The sequence below is a fragment of the Panthera leo genome, chromosome A1 (assembly GCF_018350215.1).
Source record: "Panthera leo isolate Ple1 chromosome A1, P.leo_Ple1_pat1.1, whole genome shotgun sequence".
NCBI classification, from domain to species: domain Eukaryota; kingdom Metazoa; phylum Chordata; class Mammalia; order Carnivora; family Felidae; genus Panthera; species Panthera leo.
This window is the reverse complement of record NC_056679.1, coordinates 176,736,154-176,762,594: the sequence shown is the minus strand read 5'-3', so window position 1 is coordinate 176,762,594 and position 26,441 is coordinate 176,736,154. Positions and strand designations below refer to the sequence as shown.

General features: G+C 46.7%; 1 protein-coding gene across 2 annotated transcripts in view; it reads right to left on the bottom strand.

Annotated features, from left to right (window-relative positions):
• The window catches only part of SH3PXD2B (SH3 and PX domains 2B), a 101,328-nt gene that overhangs the window by 36,330 nt on the left and 38,557 nt on the right, over positions 1-26,441 (bottom strand). For both annotated transcript variants that reach the window (XM_042946664.1, XM_042946674.1), the window contains exons 3-5: positions 19,608-19,683; positions 13,192-13,268; positions 580-671 (exon numbers count right to left, since the gene is read on the bottom strand). In XM_042946664.1, the coding sequence (XP_042802598.1) occupies positions 580-671; positions 13,192-13,268; positions 19,608-19,683 (245 nt within the window). The remainder of the gene's footprint in view (positions 1-579; positions 672-13,191; positions 13,269-19,607; positions 19,684-26,441) is intronic.

Sequence of the window (26,441 nt, the reverse complement as noted above, 5' to 3'; positions counted from 1 at the left end):
GGCCCTGGCCCCGTAACCCTGAGCGGGTCTCGTCACTCACCCGTCCATCTCCCTCACGGTCCTGAGCACATGCACCCTTGTGGGCAAGGCACTGGGATGAATCTCCTGCACAGGCCCTGCCTCAAGGGCCCGTAGCCTCCTGTTTCTAGCATGCTCCATGGGTTCCGTGGTTAAGTGTGGATCTGTAGGGGGTTCCTTCCCCGGGAGGGCCACATGGAGCAAGGTCCCACCAGGGCTCAATCAATGGGATCCAGCTCAATTTTTACTTTGCTTTAGCGGCGTCTGGGTGGCTCAGTCCGACTCTTGATTTTGGCTCAGGTCATGATCCCAGTGTCGTGGGATTGAGTCCCACATCAGGCTCTGTGCTGAGTGCGGAGCCTGCTTGGGATTCTCTCTCTCCCTCTCTTTTTGCTCCTCTGCCCCACTCGCATGTTGTCTCTCTCTCTCTCTCTCTCTCTCTCTCTCTCAAATTAAGAGAAAATCTTTACTTCGCTATACTCCCGTTCTTCTTGGGGCTGGCCTGGCAGCAGGGACGGCTGTGAGGGCACACTCTGGGAAGCTGTACACACGCCAACTTACTCTTTGGGGGGATTCAGGTCCTCAGGTCTTGTCTCAAAGAACTGCAGCACCTCGTCACACTGAGAGATATAGGGGGGCAGCTGGATCAGGGCCTGGAGAAGAGACACAAGTGAGTCCAAGGGAAGGAAAGGGGTGTCGGGAACGCAATGAGCCAGGGGTTCTCAAACTTGGGTATGATCAGAATCTCTTGGCGGGGGGGGGGGGGGGGGGGGGCGTGGCGTGTGAAAACAGATGGCTGGGGACCAGCCCCAGAGAATGTGCATGTCTGACACCTTCTCTGGTGCTGCTGCTGGTTTGCGGACCGCACACACACATGCATGCACACACACGCACTCTCTATGCACACACACACGTGCGCACGCGCATTATAGGCGTATCTGAACAAATAACATGCACACATTTAGATAAAACACTCAACTATGGACTTCATGCCACGTCATCATTCTTACACAACTTCAACTCTACTGGATATTGGGTGTCTACTGCACAAACGTATCCTACTTTACTGACCCAGCTGCCTAGTGGTGAACGCTTAGCTTGTTTCCAACACGCCCGCATGGACGTCTTAACTCACAGATCTGCAGTGTTAAAGTGAAGGCGCAGCTTTAGGATTTGGGTAGAGGTTAGAAGTTCCCAAGTTATGGGGCATGTGGGTGGCCCAGTAGATTAAGCATCTGACTTTGGCTCGGGTCATGATCTCACAGTTCATGAGTTTGAGCCCCACATTGGGCTCGCTGCTGTCAGCACAAAGCCCGCTTTGGATCCTCTGTCCCCCCTCCCCCACTCGCTCTCTTAGATAAATAAAAAAAAATTTTTTTTTTAAGTTTTACTTTTTAATTTTTTTTAATGTTTATTTCTGACAGAGAAAGAGAAAGGGAGAGAGAGAGAATAAGAGAGGAGAGCAGAGAGAGGGAAACACAGAATCTGAAGCAGGCTCCAGGCTCTGAGCTGTCAGCATAGAGCCGGATGTGGGGCTCGAACTCACAAACCAATGGACCATGACCTGAGCCAAAGTCGGACACTTAACTGACTGAGCCACCCAGGTGCCCCCCCCCCCCCCCCCGCCAAAAAAAGTTTTAAAGAAAAGAAGTTCCGAGGTTACTGAGGGATTGAAACATCTGGTATCTCCCACTGCCCGAGTCATAGAAAGCTGCCATCCCAGCTCATCAGTTAAAGGACCCTCAGAGGTGTGCCAGCGGACTGGATATGGGGTGGGTAGAAAGCACAAATGGGACTAGGTGTCGTGCTAATTTACCTACCAATAGGTATCCATTCATTGATTCAACAGACATGATCTTTGTGCCCAGAACTGCATGGTTTCTGTGTCCAATACAAGAAGGATAGGGTACATCCTGATCACGAAGGGATTTGAAACTAAGACATGGCTCCACGACGAATAAACAGCTCAGCTTAACAAATCTATTTAAGCCCCTTCTGGCGCAGCTCCTGAGGACGCAGATCTGTGTGCAGTAACGCAGCTTCGTGCACGCATTTTATTACAAACTTCTGTGCAGGGAGGGCGCCTGGGCCCATGCACAGATTTGAATAGCACAGGCCATTCTGCCAGCCCACAGTCATGCTCTGGAGTGGGCAGGACTCCCGTACCCCCTTACCATGCTGAGTGTGAGCTGGGCGTGGAAAAATCGTGTCTTGTATTTTCTACATGACAAGCCTCCATAAACTCACCTCCCATTCATCCCCTGCAAAGTGACCCCCCCCAACCCTGCTACAGGGCTGTGATGGACTAAATGGGGAGACGGATGCAGGGGAGGTCTCCAACGGCACCCTTCTTGGAGTCTCAGGAGGGGTTCTGAGTTATTTTTCTGGTTTTTAAAAAGTTAAAAAAAATTTTTTTTAAATTTTATTCATTTTTGAGAGACAGAGAGAGACAGAGCGTGAGTGGGGGAGGGGCAGAGAGAGAGGGAGACACAGAATCTGAAGCAGGCTCCAGGCTCCGAGCCGTCAGCACAGAGCCCAATGTGGGGCTGGAACTCACAGACCACAAGATCATAACCCGAGCAGGAGTTGGGACGCTTAACTGACCGAGCCACTGACGCCCCTGGTTTTTAAAAAGTTTTAATTGTGGTAAAAGACACATAAAATTTGCCATTTTCATCATTTTTTTTTAAAGTAGGCCCCATGCCTGACATGGGGCTCGAACTCATGACTCTGAGACCAAGAGGTGCATGCTCTATTGACCGAGCCAGCCAGGTGCTCCATCATCTTAACCATTTTTAAGCATATGGTTCAGTGGCATTAAGTACATCCACTGTGTTGTGCAACCATCACCAACACCCATCCCCAGAACTCTATTTTGCAAATCTGAAGCCCTGTACCTATTAAACAATTCCCCCTTTCCCCAGCTCCTGGCAACCATTCTGCTTTCTGTCTGTATGAGTCTGACTACTCTAAGTACCTCATACAAATGGAATGATACATTTGTCCTTTTGTGACGGGCTGCTTTCACTTAGCTAATGGCCTCTAGGTCCATCCATGTGGCAGCATGTGCTGGAATTTCCTTCCTTTTCAAGGCTGAGTAACATTCCACCGGAAGGATATGCCACATTTTGTTTATTCGTTCAGCCAAAGATGGTCACTTGGGTTGCTGACCCTGCACAGCCTTTGAGTCAGGCTCCTGTCCTGGATCTAAAATGGGAGAACACATGTGAAGCAGGTGGACATGTTTTTAGTAGGGTGATGTCCCCAGTTACCGTCCATGCTCTATCCTTCTGGGTTGAAAGATGTTGACCATACGGGGCCTGATATTTGTGGTTCGTTGATTTTATTAGCCTTGAAGTAGCTTCTGCTCTGTAGCAAATCCCCAGGAACTGACCTTTTCCAGGCCGGAGGCAGACAGCCCAAGAGGGAGAGAGTGGGCCCTCCCCTCCCCTGCCTCTGGTCCCTGACCGCCTTCTCCTTCTGGTTTAGAGTATTCATTCTTCCTGGGACGAGCTGCCATCTTGGGGACCCCTGTGGCTCTCTCATTCCTCCGAAACCCTGCAGTTCTTACAGTTAGAACCACATAATGAAAGAGCTGATTATATGCTGGACCGTAGCTGCTTAGTGGGCAGAAATCTTGCGGCTCCCCCCCGACTGCAATAACACCATTCATTCCCTTATGTGGGCTCAGCACTCGATGGCTCCTGAAACGCGCTTGTCTGTGTCATTCCATGTAATCCTGGGAGGGCTGGCCCATTTCAGAGATGGGCAGATGGAAGCTCTGGGGAAGTAGGGAGGACTTGAGAGCCCAGGACTGGCTGACACCAGATCCTCTACCCCAAATCTACAGAGGGCAGGGGTACATAGTTGCTCATCCTGCACCTTTCTTCATGCCTAGACAGTGCTGGGGAGACCTTCATACCTGGTTGAAAGTATTCACTGGATCAATGACACGAGGAAATGGCCTGGATGTGGCCACGTGGCCCTGTTTGGGGACAGCAGGGTGGGCCCCGAGGTGGCCATGGCCTCTGCCTACAGGGGCTTCCCAGGGTGCTCCTTGCTGAAATGAGCAGAGGCTCCAGAAGGACCAGCGAGGGAAGGGACAACAAGGCCCACGGAAACTTCCTGACAATGCCAAGTTCTCTTTTGGTTTTGAGTAATTCCTGGGAAGTAAAAGCCAAACCTCCAAACCATAAAATACAGCCAAGTTACTAATAAAAGGCAGCCCGAACGCTTTGATGTTTGCCCCTTCCATTCTGGAAGGACAGGCTAACAGTAAAAACATGACCTGGGGCAGAGCAATACTCCAGAATCATCTTGTGTTTGGTCAGTAAAGACAAAGAACCATAGTTCCAGGAAAACTCGGTTCTTCCCTGGATAGAGTCCGGGCCTTTTGGATAAACGTGGCTGGTCAATGCAGGGAGGAGAGGAGAGGTAAGAACAAGTGTTGTTTGCTGAGGGTGACGAGGAAAGGTCAGACAGACCCAGCTCCTCATTCTGGCTCTAGCCATGTCCCATCACCTCTCTGAGCCTCAGTTTGCTCATCTGTAAAATGGAAATCACTAACATCCATGTCGGAAGGTTGTGCTACAAGACTTTAAGACTTCCATCATACACCAGCCCCTTGGTAACATTAAGTTAACCCTTTGTCTCTCAGTACTGTATCAAGTACAATAGGGTGGTGGTTCCCAGAGGTGGTTTTGGAGCCAGCAAGAGGACTCTTAAATAACAGCGGCTTGGCTAGTGAGGGAGTTTTCTCAGCTTTAAAAGAGTGCCCCAGAGGGGCGCCTGGGTGGCGCAGTTGGTTAAGCGTCCGACTTCAGCCAGGTCACGATCTCGCGGTCCGTGAGTTCGAGCCCCGCGTCAGGCTCTGGGCTGATGGCTCGGAGCCTGGAGCCTGTTTCCGATTCTGTGTCTCCCTCTCTCTCTGCCCCTCCCCCGTTCATGCTCTGTCTCTCTCTGTCCCAAAAATAAATAAAAAACGTTGAAAAAAAAAATTAAAAAAAAAAAAAAAAAAAGAGTGCCCCAGAGAATGAACACTTCTCTTTACATTTTATTTTTATCATGTTTAAAAATTGACTTATTCTGAGTGAGGGGAGAGAGAGAATCCCGAGCAGGCTCCATGCTGTCAGCAGGGAGCCTGATGCGGGATCGAACTCAAGAACTGTGAGGTCAATGACCTGAGCCCAAATCAAGAGTTGGATGCTTAACTGACTGAGCCACTCAGGTGACCCTCTCTTTATATTTCAACAATTTTATTTTAGGGTGATAAGAACAGTCCCCACGAGATCTACCCTCATAGGAAATTTTAAGTGTACAATACAGTATTGTTGGCTGTAGATCTCTACAGCTTATTCATCTCGCTTGCCTTAAACTTTATGCCCGTAGGTTAGTAACTCCCCATTTTTCCGTCCCTCCAGCCCCTGGTTAGCACCATTTTGCTCTGTGATTCTATGAGTTTGACTATTTTAGATACCTCATGTAAGTGAAATTATGTAGTATCTTATCTTTTTGTGACTGGCTTATTTCACTTTAGCACAGGTTCATCCACATTGCCACATATTCAGAATATCCTTCTTTTTAAAGGTGGAATAGTATTCTATTGTACGTATATACCACATTTAGGTTGTTTCCACATCTTGGCTATCATGAATGGTGCTGCAATGAACATGGGAGTGATTATATCTCTCCCAGATCCTGACTTCAATTTCTTTGGATGTATACCCAAAAGAAGTGCGATTGCTGGATCACATGGTAGTACTATTTTAAGTTTTTTGAGGAACCTCCATACTGTTTTTCATAGTGGATGCATTTTGCATTCCCACCAACAGTATGCAAGGGTTCCCATTTCTCCATATCCTTACCAACACTTGTTTTTTTGTTTTTTAATAATAGCCATCCTGACAGATGCGAGGTGATATCACATTGTGGTTGTCACTTGCATACCCCTGATGATTAGTGACATTCAGCAGTTTTTCATATATACAGTTAGTCATTTGTAGATCTTCTTTGGAGAAATGTCTATTCAAGTTCTTAGCCCATTTTAAAATCAGGTTATTAGCTTTTTTGCTATTGAGATATATGGGTTCTTTATATATTCTGGAGATTGACCCTTTCACAGACACCTGATTTGCAAATATTTTCTCCCATTCTGTAGGTTGCTTTTTTTACCACTCTGTTGATTATTTCCTTTGCTTTGCAGCTTTTTAGTTTAATACAGTCCCACTTGTTTATTTTTATTTTTGTTGCCTCTGCTTTTGGTATCAGATCCATGAAATCACTGCCAAGAGCCCTGAAATATATCCACACATATGGGCAACTGATTTTTGACAAAAGCGCCAAGAACATACAATGAGGGAAGTGACAGTCTCTTCAACGAGTGGTGCTGGGAGAACAATATCCACACGCAGAAGAATGACATTGGGCTCTCATCTCACACCACACACAAAAATCCACTCCACGTGGATTAAAGATTGAAACATAAGACCCCAAACTCTGGAATTCCCGGAAGAAAAGGCTTTTCTAACTTGCCGGGCAGGCAGGCAGCAGCAGCTGGCTAGATTTAAAGACATATCCTTTGTTGCTGTCGTTTCATTGCTCTTACTTTTATTTTTATGGCAAATGATGCCAGTTTTATATTATGGTCATGTTAGAAAATTTCCTCTAAAATGTGTATTTTTAAGAAGTTAAAAAAGTGAGTTAATTTGAATAATAATAATAATACAGGGGGTAGCATATAGTAAAACTCTTGAAGAGAGGTCTCAAATGGCTGGCGTCTGGTGAGCACTGCTGTTAGATGCCTACAGTTTACTTGTTTTTTAATGTTTATTTATTTTGAGAGAGAGGGAGAGAGCATGCACGCATGTGAGCAGACGAGAGGCAGAGAGAGAAGAAGAGAGAAAGAATCCCAAGCTGGGTCAGAGCTGTCAGCACAGAGCCCAGTGCGGGGCTCAAACCCACCAACCGTGAGATCATGATCTGAGCCAAAATCAAGAGTTGGTTGAGTGTCTGACTCTTGATTTCGGCTCAGGTCATGATCCCAGGGTCGTGGGATTGAGCCCCGTGTCAGGCTCCATGATGAGCATGGAGCCTGCTTGGGATTGTGTCTGTCTGTCTGTCTGTCTGTTTCTCTCTCCCTCTGCCCCTCCTCCCTCTTGTGCTCTCTCTTTAAAAAACAAAACAAAACAAAACACTACATTATGGCTGTGCATACTCACGTGTGTGTAAGCTACACTCCAATGATGGTGAAAATCTGAAGCATCTTCACTAGAAATGATCATTTTTAGCAAGTAAAAAACTCTAATCACAAGCCCTCCCTCCTGAAAAGGCTACTTCATGGCTTCTGTTGTCTTCACCTCTGATCAACACCATGGCCTTTATCCATCAGCATAACAGTTGTTAGAAATGAAATTCTTTACTGGTGGAATGAAGAATGTTCTAGAAATATTCTCAGATACTCTAACCCTTGCATAAAAAGAACCTGACACATCCATCCTCCAAAATGGTGCACTGGGTCTAGGATTCTGAATCCACTGTGTTCTGTTTCTTCTAGGGGATTTTACTGTCACACCAGCTAATCACCAGTGGGATTAGCTGATCCTGGCACAGGGATAATCATTCCATTTGTTTTGAGGAAACGTTCATGTGAAGTGGTGTCAGACAGTTGGCATTCCAGTAAGCTTGCAGAACAACTTGAGAGGCTGTTTAGGGAGGTGCATGATAATAAATGTTTGTATATGTGGCAGAATTTGGCATGTTTCCACTGTGTTCTTCAATGAACAGAGGTTCTTAAATTTAATGTAGTCAAATAAATCAATCTCTTTATGGTTGGTACTTTGTGCCTTTAGAAAGCCTTCTATACCTAGAGATTATGAAGTTTCCCCCCCCTATTTTTACCTTCTAAAGCCATTTATAGTATTGCCTCTTACATTTAGGTCTTTAATTTCCTTGGAAATGATTACATGTGTGGTGTGAGGCAGGGATTAGTTATCTTTTGTTTGTTTTCCTCATAAGGATTCCCATTTAAATTTTTTTTTTTAATGTTTATTTTTGAGACAGGGAGAGACAGAGCATGTACAGGGGAGGGTCACAGAGAGGGAGACACAGAATATGAAGCAGGCTCCAGGCTCTGAGCTGTCAGCACAGAGCCCGACGAGGGGCTAGAACTCACGGACCGCAAGATCATGACCTGAGCTGAAGTCAGCTGCCTAACCGACTGAGCCACCCAGGCGCCCCATAAGGATTCCCATTTACTGAAGAATCCAACCTTTCCTCAATGACCTGTAAGGCTTCCTTTGCCAGTATTAAAATGTCCAAATACACACAGGTCTGTTTCTGGATTCTCTATTTTGTTCCAAAGGTTTGTTTCCTTATGCCAACACCATACTATGTTAAGTACTGTAACTTTATAATAGGTCTAGCAGAGCAGAAGGTTTCTTCCTAGCTGGTAACTAGGTCTAGGGATACCTACGGCCTTTGTCTATGTTTCCCTATTGGAGACTACCAATTTCTACTAAAATAAGGCTAAGAGTGATAGATTAAATTGGCTTAAGTCAGCTCACAACAATGTCAATAACAGATACCCAAATGCTAAATAAGTCTATGTAGTCTGTAAAAGATTTTGCAGACTGTGTGAATAGATAGTTTCATCTCCCTCCAGGAGGGCAGTTCCCTTGAAGCTAAGCCAGGGACTTTGGCCAACCAAAACCCCAAAATATCTGCTCTGCTTCTTATGATGCATTAATAGCAGGGGGTGGTAACTTCCATGTGGCTCATACAACATAAGCGGCTTCTTCCCTATGGCTAATCCAAGTGAATTCATGATCTCCGTACCATTCCAAGCATCAGCCAGATGCAGGCAGCTGCTGCTCTCTGTTCGTTTCAGGGTTTTATTAAATCTCCTTTTCAAAATCAAATGTCTAGAGGTTCGTGACCCCCTGGGTATGAGGAAAGTGTGACTCTGGAGAGGAGGTGGGTGGGCAGGGGAAGAAGCAGGATAGCACAATTTGGTCTGAGAAATCCCCAGCTGGCCAAGGTGACCCCAGAGGTCCAAAGTTCTTGCCAGCAAGGCTGGCACAAAGGACTTTTAGGCTCTAGAGGTTTGAAAAGACACAAAGCACAGATGATCCAAACTTTCCTCTGAGAGCTGGGAGGCAGTAGTAGCATCTTTGTGCCTGGGTGACCTTCTCTGTGCTTCACTCCCCAATCCTTTTTTAAGGGTATCTTTAGGAGAAAAAGAGTCTGAGTTTATCTACGTCTATGAAATATATGCTTGAATATTTTGATCTCTTGAATTTTTACTTTCTTAAGAGAGGCCATATGTGGTATGTGAGTGCCAAGGCCTAAAAGGCCAGGGTTCAACCATCAAACTCTGTAATACTCTCATTGTAAGTAACTTTGTCGGGCCTCTGTTTCCTCATCTACACAATGGGAATAGTAAAACCTACTTCTCAAGGTTATTGGAGGGATGAAACGAGGTTATGTCCAGTAAAGAGAGGACAGGAGTGATCAGGAATGATTTTCTACCCTTCCATGACATCTCCTGCCAAGACAAGGGTCATCTATGCCCACACTGCCTCCTTTAAATTTTTTTATAGATGTATTGAAGTATAATTTATGTACATAAGAACCACCCATTATAAGTGCACAATTCAATGATATTTAGTAAATTATAGACTGTGCAACCATGACCACAATCCAGTTTTAGAACTTTTCCATCACCTCAAAAATTTCCCCCACCTAATTTGCAGTCCATGTCTGCCTATGCTGTCTTCAGGCCTAGGAAACCACTGATCTGCTTTCTGTCTCCGTAAAGTCGCCTCTTCTGCACATTTCATGTAGATGGAATCATGCAGTATGTAGTCTTTTGCATCTGGCTTTTTTCAGCATCATGTTTTTGAGATTCATCCAAGTTGCAGCATTTATTGGTCTTTCACTGCATTTTACTGTCGAATAATGGTCGATTGTATGATTATTCCACATTTTCTTTATCCATGCGCCTGACGATGGACATTTGGATTGCTTCCAATTTTGGGCTATTATGGATTAGTACTGCTAGAACATGTACATCCGTCTTTGTGTGGACATAGTTTTTCAATTCTCTTAAGTAGATATCAAAGAGTAGTTATACGGTAAATTTCACTTTTTGAAGAAACTGCCAAACTGTTTTCCAAAGTGGCTTTCCATCATGTATACCCTCCAGATTGAGGGCTCTAATTTCTCCATATCTTTACCAGCTCTTGGTTTTGTCTGTCTTGTTGATTATAGCTATTCCAAGGGCTGCGTAGGGTATCTCATTATGGTTTTATTTTGCATTGCCTAATGAATAAAGAAGCTGAACACCTTGTTATGTGTTTTATGTGCTTCCTAGGTGAAATTTCTATTCAAATCTTTTGCCTATTTTTAAACCAGGCCATCTTTATTGTTGAGTTGCAAGAGTTCTTCATATAGACTCAATACAAGTCCCTTGTCAGAGATATGATTTACAAATATTTTCTCCTAATCTGTGGTGTGTGTTTTCATTTTCTTCATGGGATCTTTTTGAAGTACAGAGTTCGGAAGTTTAATGAGTCCCATTTATCAATTTTTCTCTTTTGGTGTCACAGCTAGGAACTCTCTGCCTAAACTACGGTCATGAGGATTTTCTCCTATGTTTTCTTCTAGAAGTTTTATAGTTTTAGCTCTTACGTTTAGGTCTGTGATCCATTTTGAGTTGCTTTTTGTGCATGGTGTGAGGTAGGGATCCAACATAATTTTTTTCTTCTATTTGGTGTACGGATGTCCTACTATCCCACACTGTTAAAAAGATTATCCTTTTCCTACTGAATTTCTTGGCACCATTGCTGAAAATCATTTGACTATAAATTTCACAAAAGTTTATTTCTAGCCTCTTACTTCTGTTCCGCTGATCCACATGCCTATCCTTATGCCAGTACCACACTGTCTTCATTGCTATAGCTTTGTAGGAAGTTTTGAAAATGGATAGTAGAAGCCTCTAATTTTGTTCTTTTTCATAACTGTTTTGGCTATTTTGGGTTCCTTGCATTTCTCCACACAATTTAGGATCAGCTTGTAAATTTCTCTAAAAAAGCTTACTAGGATTTTGCCAGAGATTATATTCAATCTATAGGTCAACTGGGGGAGAATTGCCATTTTCTTTTCTTTTCTTTTCTTTTCTTTTCTTTTCTTTTCTTTTCTTTTCTTTTCTTTTCTTATTTTATTTTATTTTATTTTATTTTATTTTATTTTATTTTATTTTATTTGTAGTATCTTTTGTTTTGTTGGTCATTGGGAAGTTTGAGAGAGACAGCGTGAGAGGGGAAGGGGCAGAGAGAGAGAGAGGAAGAGAGAGAGAATCCCAAGCAGGCCCTGCACAGAGCCTGATGCAGGGCTCAAATTCACTAACTGTGAGATCATGACCTGAGCTAAAACCAAGAGTTGGACTCCCACCAACTGAGCCACCCAGGCGCCCTGGGATTTGTTTTTCTTTTTATTTCTAGTCCTGTCTTTCATCCATTTTTCCTATATGGTTGTTTGTCTTTTTCATATCAATTTCTCTACACACACACATACACGTGTATATATTATACACACACACAAATATACAATATATTGTCCTCATTAAGGCATTCATCCTAACACTCAAATTCTAATTTGCCCTCCTAGATTTTTAAAAAGTTTTTATTTAAATTCCAGTTAGTTATACAGTGACTCAACACTTCCATACAACACCCGGTGCTCATCATAAGTACCCTCCTTGATCCTCATCACCAATTTCACCCATCCCCTCCCCCTCCCACCCCTCTGGTAACCACCAGTTTGTTCTCTATAATTCAGAGTCTGTTTCTTGATTTCTCCCTCTCTCTCTCTCTCTCTCTCTCTACCCCTTTGTTCATTTGTTCCACATATGAGTGAAATCATATGGTATTTGTCTTTCTCTGACTGACTTATTTCACTTAGCATTATGCTCTCTAGCTCCTTCCATGTGGTTGCAAAGGCAAGATTTCATTCTTTTTTATGGCTGAGTAACAACTGCCATTTTAACACTATTGAATCTTCCAATCCATGAGTATGGAATGTCTCTCCATTAATTTTGAGCTGGTTTAATTTCTGTCAAGTGTTTTGTAGTTTCAATGTATAAACCTTGTAATTCTTTTATTAAATTTATTTCTAAGTATTTTATTTATTTTGATATTATTGAGAATGGAATTACTTCCTTAATTTCATTTTTGGATTGTTCATGCTTAGTGCTTAGAAATACAATTGATTTTTGATATTGATCTTGTATCCTGTGATCTTACTAAACTTTTGTATTAGTTCTAGTAGGTTGTTTTTTTTTTTGTGGATCCCTTAAGATTTTCTACAATAGAATCATGTCATTTGTGAAGGAAGGCAGTTTTACTTCCTCCTTTCCAACCCATATGCCTTTTATTATTTCTTTTTTTGTCTGCTTACATTGGCTAGATCCTCCAGCAAAGTGTAGAACAGAAGTGGCAAGAAAAATGTACTTGCTTTGTTCCTGATCCTAGGGAGAGAGAGCATTTACTGCTCCATTGTGATAGTATTTCTTGCTCTTCCCACCCTCTCCAATCAGAGCTTCTAGTGATTTGAAGCTAGAGAAATAAATACTAAAGATAAGGGAAACTAAACAGAGGAAAAGCATGCTTTTTTTCCCCAACCACAGCCTCCAGTCAAACGAAATACAACCAAAAGGCAGGCACCTCGTGGTTTAGAACATTCAAGGGATTGGAAGCCAGCTGCACTGTCCAACAACAGGGGCTGGCTGAATAACTTCTGGGACATTCACACACAGTAGAATACCATGCAACCAGTTACGGGAGGTTCAAGAGAATGTTTTTATAGCATGGGGAAATTCTTATATTACAATATTAAAGGAAAAAGAAAGAGCAACAAAAATAACACATATGGGATAGTGTCAAAACCATAAAGAAATGCATGTAGAGAGAAAAGGTAGAAAGGAAACATAAGAACCTTAATAATTGTTGCCTCTGAGTTGAGGGATCATGGGTGGTTGTTTTTCTGTTTTTACATTTCTTTGAACTACAGATGACTATTTTGTAGCCAGAAAGGGAAAAGAAGGAAAAAAAAAAAACAAAACACAACCCAATGAAAGACATGAGACACAGGGCAAGTGTTGGCATTTCTTAGACCGACCTTACAGTATTCATCAATTGGGATCAGGCGTTTGACAGCAACATCCCGGATGTGGCTTCTTCGGAAGAGAATTTTGCCTGCAGAAAATGAAAGCACACATGACACTGTATGCGAGCAATGACAAGCTGTCAGCAATCCTGGAGGGTGTGGATGTGGCTGCCTCTGTTAGGTGTGAGTGGTACCCAAATTCCTGGCTTCCATTAATATCCCCTGTTGGATGTCCACAGGGCCTGGATGACCCCATGCATGGTCCTCCAAAGCCTTGTTCACAGATCAAGTGCAAGGGCTTGAGTGACTGGGGTCGACTAGGCAAGTTTTGGTGAGATAAGGGAGGCTGGACCAATCGTGTGGAAGGAAGGGGCTCCTGCCAGATGAAGAAGGTAGGTCAGATCTGATGATCCAACTCCAGGGTTCTCAGATGGAGCGAGCAGTAGAGAGGACACTCTGATATGTCCAACCTAACAGCTCAGTCTCCTTTCTTCCTCTTTCCTCGTACACCTAGTCTAGTCTTACATTCCCCAAATACTCCACAGTCTTCATTATTTTCTGTCTTTTGCTCTGTCTGGAAAACCTTCCCCATCCAACGTCACCCACTCCCCCAGTGGGAAACTTTTACCCACTTTAAATGGACTAAGAGTTCATGTCTCTTTCTGACTGCACACATCACATTGTTGATTTACATCTTCTTCTTTCCTACTAGTCATGGAGCTCTGCACAAGAAGGAATGGACTGGGCCTTAGTCAATTGTGTGCCCTCACCACATGGCACTCACATTTGATGAATGTATAAAGGGGGATTTCACTTGCCAAGATGACAAATCCTTCAATTGACAAATCCTTCAAGATGACAAATTCCTTGCAATCAGTTCTCTCTAACAGAAGAGTTCCAAGCCTTCCTATTTCACTGAAAACGAACTGAGAATCAATTGATGACTTGCTCGGTGATATCCAGAGCTTCTAGTGTGACATGTGGGCAGGTCACAGGCAAAGACAAGTATATAAACGATGCCGCTGAGGATGTCTGGAAATATCCAAGATGCTAAAATGTTATGGGTGAGGTTTGTTTAAAGCAAATTGCTGAGGGGCTCCTGGGTGGCTCAGTCGGTTAAGGGTCTGAATCTTGATTTCGGCTTAGGTCATGATCTCATGGTTTGTGGGAGGGAGCTCAATTCAGGCTCTGCCCTGACAGCACAGAGCCTGCTTGGGATTCTCTAGCTCTGCCCCTCCCCACTCATGTGTAGATGCGCATGCTCTCTCTCTCCCAAAAGACATAAATGTTAAAAAAAATTAAGCAAATTGGTGAGTTCCCGTGAGTCTCACAGGGGAGAGTCATGGGCAGATGGTGGTCAACTACATGCACTGACCATTAAGACAGCTCGGCCTTACCCTTTTGGACCTGTCACACAGGGAGGGGGTGAGCAAAATCAGAAATAAGACACCAAGGGGGGGCCAAAAAGGTGGGGGATGGAGACAAGCTCGTCTGCCAAGCTTATCAGAGTGTCAAGAGGTCTCCAGGGGGAAGTCAAAGAGGAAGACACAGGGGGGCCATAGCGTTTCAGACAGCAGAGTACGGACAGCTATGGAGAGCTTCACTTACTTCTGGCCTGAGGAGGCAGGTCAAGGAGAGGAATTTGGGCCACGAGCCTGGCAGGGTAAGGAGAGATCAATCAGCATGCCAACACTGCTCTGGTGAGACCGCATAGAATGAACTTGGGTGAGCAGGAACCGAATAGGAGGAAAGGTCCAAAGGAATTTTCGTAATAGGACAGAACTGGAAATGATGATGGGAGACAGTGTACTGCCTTTGAGATGTTTCATGCAAGCTGGTAAGGGAGATTTGCACCCAAAGAGACCGTGTGGCTAATCTAACATTTAAAATTATCTGACCACTTGCTCTTGGGCAAAAGGGCACAATTAGGATATTAGGTAGATATGGTTAGCCTCATAGTGAGGTGTTTTTTTTGTGTGTTTGTTTTGTTTTGCTTAATGTCTACCAATTAGAAAGAAAACAACAACCCACAGTGAGATAAAATACATCTTCCTCATATTCCTTAATAACAAGGAATCTCCTTTGTTTATTATGGTGATTGTTTTAATTCTGCTCATGAGTCAAACTTCGGACATACCATGTCTATTAGGAAAGAAAAAATCGAGAAGAAAATGCATCACAGGATTCAAAGTGCTTGTCTCCAAGGGGTAGAAGACAGAGCCTTTTTGTTTTCTTCTTTGACTTTCCCCAAATTTCCTACCATAAACATGCATTGCTTCTGGAATCAGAAAATTTTCTTGTCCTTTACAATAAAAAAGTAAATTACGCAGCCAAGCGGGGAGGGTTTACAACCTGGCATCCCTGCTCTTATTCAGTTGATAGATAAGTCTCCACGTGAGCCCTCTGCGGGCCAGCGCAGGGGGCTGCCCTCTTGGCACTGAGTCAGTGTTTCCCAACAGGGAGGGACCCTGCTGACATTTCGGGTGGGGCAGTCTTTCCTTGTGTGGGAGGGTTCCCCACCCTGCAGGATGTTTAGCATCCGTGGCCCAAATCCAGAGAAAGCGCACAGCCTTCCCAACCCCTTTCCACCCCCAGTCACTGTGATAATCACATTACCACCCTCATGGGTGGGACCATTTGCAGTTTAGAACCCCTAGGAGAATCCTGAGCCTTGAGGAAAAACAAGGAATGCATGCCTGTGAAGAGAAATCTCCTACAGCAAAAACATTTGGTCCCATTTTGATATAACGTCCCTTTCTGTAAATCAGAGGAAGGGTGGAGAGTGGGGTTGTTCAGGCCTCTTACTGGGGAGATCGTGACCCGACTCAAACAATTCACAACGGGCATGCTGCTAGCACCGGCCCATGGGAACAGCACAGGCTGGTCCTGGAGGCACCACCATCAAAGAGAATTCACCCGAGGCCCAGCCTGCAGGGGCGGAGAGAGAAGGATGGAGAACTCAGGCACCTTCAATGTCTCCTGGATGGGTGACACAACAACAAAAGCACCATTCCTCTCCCTGCGTGGCCTCCGTGGGATAGGAGTCTCTGGGTAGATGTCTGGGGACAGGAAGCCCCATGGCAGCAGTGGCACCTGCCAGGGAGGCCACAGACTCTGCAGTCAGAGAGGCCCTGGGCCAATTCCAAGGTGGTCTCTTACTGACTATGCTGCCTTGGGAAATTCATTTCTCTCTCAGATCCTCAGTCTCCTTATCTGTAAAATGGGAGAGCAGCCCCTATTCCTTAGTAGTACCTTCCATGACACACGCAGCACTGGGCCTGGCCCTTCCTAGGTGCTCACAAAAAGAGTAAATCACTTAAAAAAACATGGGTTAGACGATACGGCCTCATATTCTGCAATTAAGAGCACACGTTCTTTCCTCAACCTGCAGCTTAGTTTGTGAAGACCTGTGTCCAATGGGCTAACTCATCGTCTATCCGCAGCAGAACTGGAACCTGGCTCAGGCCCTGGGCTGTGGGGCAGAAGCACGTGGCCAGTACCTCCTTGACTGGTGGCTCTGAGTGAAATGCCAGTTGGGCAACGGCCCCTCATCTGCACCTGATGCCTTTCGGTGTGAGCTGTAGGGAAGGAGGGTGAGCCCGAGGCTTCCCCGGCAGGCCAGCTTTCCTGGAGTGGAAAGGGTGCTCAGCAGAGAGCACAGCCTTTGGTGGGAATGGGCAGGCTTTTGTTTTCCACAGCGGTGGAAGGCCAAACTGTAAGTCTTATTTTTCAAGCTGCATCCTCTGCCAAGTTGGCTTCCCCAGCTCTTGCTGGGATGGAAAATTGTACAGGGCTCCTTTCCCCTCCCCCTGCCTTTGTGCTAACATGAGACTTGCTTTTGTTCTGCTGACACGGCAGTCCTGGCAGAAAACTGACCCCAAGGAGAGGGGATCTGTCTCCCGCGTTATCCCTGCCGTTGGCCTTGGCTTCAAGGAAAAGCCAAGGGGTGGGCTGGGAAGGAATGCTCTAGGGGTCCTGGGGCCCGACCAGACCACTCCAAGCTGCAAGTCGGTACCCTGAGCAGGGCAAATGGGGCTGAGTCTCTGAGAAGAGCATTTTCATAAATTCGTGGGTGGAAGATTACGTAACCACAAAAGCTTTCAGGGGCTTGGGAGAGGGTCGGTTCAAGTTCTTCCCTGTCCTGGGAAGTTTTTTCAGAGCTGGTTTTGCCTTTCATCCAGTGAAGAGTTACAACTTACTGCTTTCCTTCGTTTCCTTGAAGAAAAGCCTACATTTAGAGTCCAGTTCAACTTGAATATTCAGACTGATCATTTATGTATGACTCTCAAATATCAATAACAAGACATTCCAAAGGAATATCCCAGGATCCTGGTTCTGACTTTGACAGAGAACCCACTATATCCAAGGGCAAGAAGCTTGTAAAAGGGGGTCATGGTCCCATTTTATAGATGTAGAAACTGAGGCTCAGGGGCAGGGGGATGTCATCTGCTGGAAGTCACACAACTGGGTCTGTTGGACTTTAAAGCACACGCTGTGGGGCACTGCTATTTGGCAGCTGCAGTCGGTGCACTGGGTTTTCTCCAATAGGAAACAAAAATTCCAGGGTGATTGCACACTTTCTCCGTGGAAGAACTAAAAACATTAGCTTTTTTAGGCAAATGATTCTCCCAGTGGATGGGGGCCTGGCAAATACATCTACCCTGTCTCTAAACCCACTCGATGATGCTAACATCTGGAAGAACCCACTCGATGTGTTGCCGACTGCAGAACTCTGGGGTGGGGGAGGGGAGAGTGGGCTCTTGTGTGACCCAGGGAGTCCCCCTCCTCTCTGGGTCTGCTTCCTGTCTGCAAAATGAAAAAGATGGAAAGGGCCCTCAGCGCTAAATATTTGTGATTTGGGGTGATTGTCAATTTGCTGATTGTCTGTACATCAAAATAGTAAGTGCTTGGTTGCTGCTAGTTCTGTGCCAGTCCCTTAGCTAATCCTCATAACAACTTTATCATTTAAGTATCATTATTATCTCCAATTTGCAAATGGAAATAATGTGCGTGCTTAAATAATTTACCGAAGGTAACCGAGTGGATCCGCAGGGCACTGGGATTTGAACTTGGGCCCTCTAACTTCAGGCATGAATTTTGGGGCCAGCCCTACCAGTGTTTAACCCCAGCTCTGCTACTTGTGCAAATGCTTATAATTCCTCTGAGCCTCAATTTCCTCATCTGTGAAATGGGCACAGGGTTGTTCTGAAGACTAAATGTGGTAATGAATGTAAAGCACTTAGCCCAGTGACTGGCCTGCAGTAGACATCCAATGTTACTACTTGAAGCAGTAACTCTGGTTCGGGTAGCCCCGTTTTTTGAGCTGAAGCCTTCATGCTGTTCCTTCGGTAAGGGAATTTTTGCGGGGGAAAGGAACACTTAATGTCTTGACAGCAGGGACCAGCCATGATTGTATTAACTCCTCCACAGTGCCCAGAGTGGTGCTGGGCACTCAGAAGGTACTTGGTAGCTATGGTAGATAGGCAGGCAGAATTTCTCAAACGGACCCCAAAGACGTCCCATCCTAGTCCCCAGAGCCTGTGAATATGATGAGATCTCATTCCTGGGCTCATGTTACAATATATGCCATAATCCACTTTAAGTGAGGGAAATTATGCTGGATTAGCTAGGGAGGTATACTGTAACTGTATGAGCTCTTAAAAAAAAATTTTTTTTTAATGTTTATTCATTTTTGAGACACAGAGAGAGACAGAGCGTGAGTGGGGGAGGGGCAGAGAGCGAGGCGGACACCGAATCTGAAGCGGGCTCCAGGCTCTGAGCTGTCAGCACAGAGCCTGATGTGGGGCTCGAACTCACAGATGGCGAGATCATGAGCTGAGCTGAAGTTGGACGCCCGACTGACTGAGCCACCCAGGCACACCGGAAATAGTACTTAAGCTCTAGAGGTACAAGGAAGTAAATTCTCCCAACAACCTGAATGAGGCTGGAAGTGGATTCTTCCTCAATCCTCCAGCTAAGAGCCAGCTTGGCCAAGATGATGACTTCAGCCTTATGAGACCCTAAACAGAGAACCCAGCAGAACTGCCTGGCCTTCTGACCAACTGAGCTGTGAGATAGTAAATGAGTGTGGCTTTAAGCTGTTAAACTGGCATTAATTCGTTATACAGAGATAGCAAATTAATACTGCAGCCACAATAAAGATGCCACTCACTACAAAAACTTTATGAGCTCTAATTATTCCCATTTTAGAGACAGAAAAAACTGAGGATCCTGGAGGTGAAGTATCTTGCCTAAGTAGATGGTGTGGTATCTAACCAACCCCGAAGCCCATATTCTCAGGCACTAATTTCCACAAATGACTGGGACTCTGGTCATTAGTATTATGCCCCAAGGAAGCTGAGCTGAGAGATCTGGGGGCGGTCCTGGAACCCCCAGAAGCCCCTTCTGACAGCATGTGTCTCACCTACCTGGCAGAAAGGGAATGATCCGCTGTTTGGGATCCTTCTGTCCTCCTTCCATGGGAAATTTGTCCAACATCTGCATCTAAACAGGGAGAAAATAGCAAAAATGGAAGCCTTTAATATGATACATGCATCTCTGACATTTTAAGGGAATTATGTGAAATATGTGATTTGATACATAAAGGCTCACTTTGTTCAGCTTTTCAGAAACCCAGACATGTGCACATGGGAAAGACAATGTCAACTGGACTTAGGTTCTCCATGAAAACAGTTCTTTATGTCCACAGCCGCCATATAAGTGAAGGCTCAGAGCTGGGAGGGACCATTCTCAGTTTTCTTGGGGTTCTCTAGCCACAGGACCTGAAATGTGAACAACACCCCCAGAGCCACCAGAATCCCACTGACAGCAGGCCAATCTGCCTCCTAAGAACTGCAGGTTTTGTTAAGTAACAAACCAGTACGACTCAGTCTGGTTAGGTCTATGCCTGTGAATCATTACACTCCCATGTCCCACTAAGACTCCCCAGGTTGGCTCAACAGATACATCTGTGCCTGAATCTGTGCTAGGTGAATGGGGTACAGAGATGGAAAGATGCACAGTCTAGAGAGAGACTGCAAAGGAAACGGATCGTTACAGGGTGGTGTAGGCGGTACCTGCAGGGAGAGGTGTAGGCTGCTGTGGGGGTGAGAAAGAACGAGGGCAGAGTACCCGAACTGAAAACCTTTACCAGTGGGACGACGCTTTGGATTTGATACACAAAATCACAAGGACCTGCAGCTGTGGTCTTGGGGAAGTGACATACCTTGGGCCTCAACTTCTAATTGGCCGTAATGATACCAACTTGCAGCCTTACTTTATGGATTAAGGCCGGGTCGTGGTGGCGACTAAGGCTGTCGTCGGATTTCTGGTTCTTCTCACAGTAGATGCACACATGGTAGGTTTGTACTTCCCACCCCGCACTTGAGCTGGGACATGGCCAGTTAAATGTGAGGGACAAAAGACCACGTCACTTTGGGGTGGACGAGTTACGAGCGGTGCGTGATTCACTACCCCCCACTTCCTTCTGCCACGTGACCGGCCACACTCCAGACCCTGGCTTCTCTGCCACTGAGGGTCCGGAGCCCCCAACAACCTCTGATGGACAAGCAGCCCGAGGGAGAGCTGACCCTTGTTGTATAGAGAGGCTTTGTCATGGTGGTATGACCATCCTCCTGGTATCTGGGCCCAGGATTCAAGCAGAGGGAAAGGGAGTCTGGGGTGTCCCAGAGTGATGGCTGGAACGTGAAAAGCCTGCTCATTATTTCCCCTAAGGAGAGAGTCACCCTGGCTTTCAAGATGTCCCTCCAATAGAAGGAGAGAAGCTCTGACTAGCCCTGGAGAAATATGCAGGGCTCTTGCGCAGGGGGAGGGAGAAGAGGCCGGAAGAGCAAGAGAAGCAGGTTGTCCGTGCCAGGCATAGACTCGATTCTTTAGACACAGGCTCTCACTAAATCTTCAGAATGCTCCTTCAAGGTGGACAAGATTAGCCAGGAAACTGAAGCCCAGAGAGTGGAGAAACCTGCCAGAGGCCTGCAGCCAGCAAGTGGATGGGCCAAGATGGAAGTCCATGGCTTCTCCGCTGTCGCACACCCCACCTCTACAAAGCAGCGAAGATAACAACTAACACGGACTGCTCCTCAGGCTTGAGAAACGGGCTGGGGTTTCACGCCTCCTCCACGCTGTCTTATGGGATGCACCAGGGAGGTGGGTCCCCCTCAGGTTGGCCAGCACCCTGAAGGGCTGCCTGGAGGCCATGGTTTTATATGTGGTCCCCCCCCCCACTCTCTGGCCCTACTCTGTGCTGTGTGGTGATGGGGAAATGCTCGGTTCATGTCGTTCAGCAACTGGCAAGGCCACGGCGGGCCTTCTGGAAAAGGCAGGCTTCTTGCTTCAAACCCAGGAGTTTTTCGAAGCCAGCACAAAGTAGGCTCTCAATAAAAACCGACGAAAGCAACCAATGTTCACGGAGTGAACACTGTGGAGGACAGCTTTACATGTTTGCCAAGTACCCTACTTAATACTATTCATGTCACTAATATTAAGTAACAATCAGTAACCGCTACTAACATTTGCTTGGCAGTTTACAGTTAACAAGACTTCTCCTATGCATGATTTTACCTGCCCTTTACAATAACTCTGTGATATAAACGTATGCTCCCCATGTCACAGAGGGGGGAAACTGGGGAGCAGAGAGCGAAGGCTGCCTTAGGTCGCCCAGCTAAGTGGCGGTCCGGCCAGTTCAAGTATCTTAATGTAAATCCCATTCTCTTTCCCTAAGATCACCCTCAGAGGTGGCTTTGGAATGTCATGCCAACGTGAAAACTCAGCCCGAGATGTAGTAAGTGTAACATTCTGGGCACAGGTGAACGTGTTTTCTTCTGAAAAGCGGGGTGACCCATCAGTCCCAGCTGCAGTCTTTTAGCGATTATAGGTGTTGCCCGACACCATCTTTTTTTGTCCTTCTCAATTATATTTAAGACACTGCTGAAACACCATTACAAGGAACTTAGGGGGGAAAAAAGGGTCTGCACCAGTAATCCATCCACCCTCTTATGCCCGTTCTCCATTCTTCAGGCTTCCTTCTGAGCCCCTGTCCGAATGTGCATGCCAGCTGAAGAGGCCTCCCCCCAGTGTTTCTTATGGTCAACAGTCTGCTTAGGAAGCTATTCTCTCATTCTCTGTCCTGACTTGCTTTTTTTTTTTTTTTTTTTTTTAAACCCAGACAAGCATGGCCCGAAGAGCTGAAGTGTCCCCCCAAGTGTTATTTATTAATTTGAGGCAGCAGACCTGGGTTTAATGCTGCAAAGAGTAACCACAGATTATTATTACCCCTGGGGACCAGACAGCCCTGGGGTTAAATCCTGATGTTTCCTCATGCCAGCTGTGTGTCAGCGGCCAGACTCCTCACCCAGGGAGCCTGATTCATCATCTGGGGAACAAGGACCACAGCCTGCCTGTCAGGGTCCTTGTGTACATGAATGCTGAATGTGAGCCCTTTAAGGACATACAGGTGCTCGCAAACAGATCCTCCCTCCTTGCACTCTGTTCATAAGGAATACATTATTCTGAAAGTTCTTTGGGAATAATTAGCAGTTTGTGAGGCTGTGATTTTCTTTTTCTTTAATTTTTTTAAAGTTTTATTTACTTATTTAGAGAGAGACAGCATGAACAGGGAAGAGGCAGGGAGAGGGAGAGAGAGAACCCCAAGCAGTCTCCGTGCCACCAGCGTGGAGTCCAATGTGGGGCTCAAACTCATGAATCGTGAGATCACGACCTGAGTCGAAATCAAGAGTTCAACGCCCAACTGGCTGAGCCACCCCCGGAACCTCGAGGCTGTGTGTTTTTAAAAACTATGTTATATACACTTAACATAAACCATTTCGACCATTTTAAACATACAATTAAGCGGCCTTAAGCACGTTCATACTGCTGTGCAACCATTACCACGATCCATTTCCAGAATTTCTCCATCCTCTCAAACTAAAACTCTATCCCCCATTATACACCAGCTCCCTATTCTCCTCCCTTAGCCCCTGGCAACCATCATTCCACTTTCTATCCATATGAACCTACCTATTCTAGGTACTGCATATAATGAAACCACACAGTATTTTGTGTCTGGCTTATTTTTCTCAACATAATGTCCTCAAGGTTCATCCGTGTTGTAGCAGGTGTCAGAATTTCTTCCCTTTTTTTTTTTTTAATGTTTATTTATATCTGAGAGAAACAGAGAGAGAGAGAGAGAGAGAGAGAGAGAGAAAGTGGCAGAGGGACAGAGAGAGAGGGAGACAGAATCTGAAGCAGGCTCCAGGCTCCAAGCTGTCAGCCCAGAGCCCGATGCAGGGCTCGAACTCATGAGCCGTGAGATCAGGACCTCAGCCAGTCGGATGCTTAACTGACCGAGCCACCCAGGTGTCCTTTCCTTTTTTTTTTTTTTTTTTAATGTTTATTTTTGAGAGACAGAGCACATGCATGTGCGAGTGCACGAGCAGGGGAGGGGCAGAGAGAGAGGGGGACAGAGGATCTGAAGCAGGCTCTGGGCTGACAGCAGAGAGCCCAACGTGAGGCTTAAACTCACGAACTGTGAGATCATGACCTGAGCCATCATTGGACGCTTAACCGACTGAGCCATCCAGGCGCCCCAGAATTTCCCTCCTTTTTAAAGCTGAAGAACATTCCATTGCAAGGCTGTGTTTTAAACTTAGCAAAACTCCTCAGACTATCCAAGGCCCCCCACAAGCCAGAGCTGGGTTGTCCAAGAGAACTTTCTGCAACCATGGAAATGTTCTCTATCTGCATAGACCTTTTACGGTCACCACTAAGCCCTAGGTTGAGCTCCAAGATTGAGCACTTGCAACAAGGCTCTGGAGACTAAAGAATTGAACTTTTAATTTAATTGAATTCTTATTAATTTAAATAGTTTCACATGACTACTGCCATCATAGTGAACAGTGCAGGGCTGGACTAGAACATCCATCCTCCTCGTTTAGCCGTATCCAGGTTTATTTCGCTTTATCACCCTGTCAATGACAACTATAGTCTAAGACTGCTATTTGAAAGGACAGAAGATCGGAGGCTTGGGAGCTGTTTTGCTTCTGGTCTTAGTGTGTCCAGTTTCACAGGCCACAAGCCGCTCCTATCCAGAGAACCGTCATCCTTGGCACCCACAGGCCACGTTCCAGACACTCTGTGGGGAACCCCAGACCCAGCTGTCTGCAGCAGCAGGACCAGAGACATGCCAGGCTAAGTCCCACTGTGGACCGCTCTCCTTGGAAACTAGAAAATCCATGCCCCTCCCCCCAGATAATAAAAGGAAGTGGTGCTCGGGGTGAGGAGGACTGGAAACCAAGGAGGAAAGTGAGTCAGTCTGAGGGGTAGGGAGGGAGAGGGAGCCACGTCAAGTGGCTACACTGCAGGCCTCCGAGGGGGATGAGAGAACCCTCCATCAGCAGTTTTCAAGACATCAGCTTGTGGTAGAGAGAAAGGAGACGTGCTGTCCAAGGAAAACAGCATGGAAGCTGGCATGGAGGGCCACACGTGGTTTGTGTTAGTGGCAGACTGGACTTGGAGGGCTTTCCTCCCTCAGTATCACCAAGCCTCACAACCCAGAAGAGCCAGGGCGGCCCATGGGGACCGTCATGTGCAGTCGCTGGCTGGATAGAGGCCGCGTGGTCCTCAGAGCAGGACACAGCATACCTGGACCTGTGTGACACGGCTCGCTGTCCTTGGGGCTTCTGTCCCCTCGAGGAGCTGGCCCAAAGGTTAGCCTGCTCCGGCGTCCCGGTGGACCTGCCATGTGGGGCCCGCCTCTCGTCCCACCGATCCATCTCTCTCTCCCTACTGCCCCTCAGTCCATTGCCTCAGTCTGACCTCCTCACTGCTCTGCCTGCCCGTTGGCCTGCCCCACCACCTCCCCACTGGTGTGTGCCAGCAACTGTGCAAAGAGGGAATGGATGAACGAACGAACGAACAAATGAGTAAAAGAAAGTGGCTATCTGGTTTGGCCAGCCATTGTCCAGGAGAGGGGAAGTTACATTATAATGTTCCAGGTGGAGCAACAGGACCCGGGCTGGGATGCAGAGGCAACTGACCAACACAGTCTCGCTTCTTTCTAGTTTAGAAAGAAAGACTTGCTAACTGTGTGGAAAAGGGCAACGACGGTATTGTCTTCTTAGCGACACACAACTGAGGTGGCAAGAGCTCTTCAGACGGAAGGGAAGGAGGAGTGTATGAAGCGCGTCCAACACGTGGGAGGTGCGCTGCGATCTCAGAAGAGAACGTCTGTGGAAAGGAGTGTGTCTGAGCATTTGGATAAATATGCGTGGCGGGCTCCTCAGCCGGCTGTGGGCTAGGATCTCACTGGGAAGCCCCCCCGGGTGGGCAAGGCCCGCCTGGGGAGTGAGAGCTCTTGGGTTCTGCCACCCCTGTACTTGCCCCCAGAAGAGACGAGAAAAACACTCCCTTCCCTTTGGCCCCTGGGGTGGAGCGTGGGGGCTCCTGGGCAGACAGTCCCCAAAGCTCAGAAGTGCATGGGGGGGGGGGGGAGGGGGGGGCAGTTAGACTCTCAGCAGGGGGACAGGCCAGTCCTGTCTCAATCACAGTGGGAAACAAATGACTTTGCTGTGTGACTTGGGATGGCCGCTCCCGTCTCTGGATCTCAGTTCCCTTCTCTGGCGAGAAACAAAGGCGCGGATCGACATGCTGCCTCCAGGTTGCCTCCAGCTCTGAGATGTGCGGCGTCCAGGGCGCAGCATCCCGCGAGAGCCCCTGTGCCTAGGAACAGCCCTCTCTGGGTCCTCAGAGATGGAGCGTTCTTGCACGTGGGACACATGTGAGCTCCCTGCGGGGCAGAGTGACCCAGCTGGCTCTGTGTCCCCCACCACTGTAATTCTGCAGTGCGCCCTAAAAGTCCTGCTTCCTCACGCCTTTACACCTTTGCACACGTGGTTTCCTCTTTGCAGAAAGCCTTCCCCCCGTCCTGCGGGCAGGTCAACTCCTTACTCCTTGTCAAGGCCCTGCTCAGATGTTTGTTCCTCCAGGAAGCAAGCTCTGCCTGGGCTCCCTGGCTGGGACAGAGGTCCCTCTCTGAACACCTGGGGTCTGGCTCAGCACGTGTTTAACCGTGCCTTCTGTGAGGGAAGCCCTGGCTCCAGGGATGACCGTGACCCCAGCCCAGGGGATAGAATGAACCAGTGGGAAAACTCAGAGGGCAAAGGTCGCACGGTGCAGTATAAAGCAGACCCCCTCATGCATCTGAGGCCCGTTTGTGAAGGGCTTGTGGTCTGCTCGGAGTAGCCCTG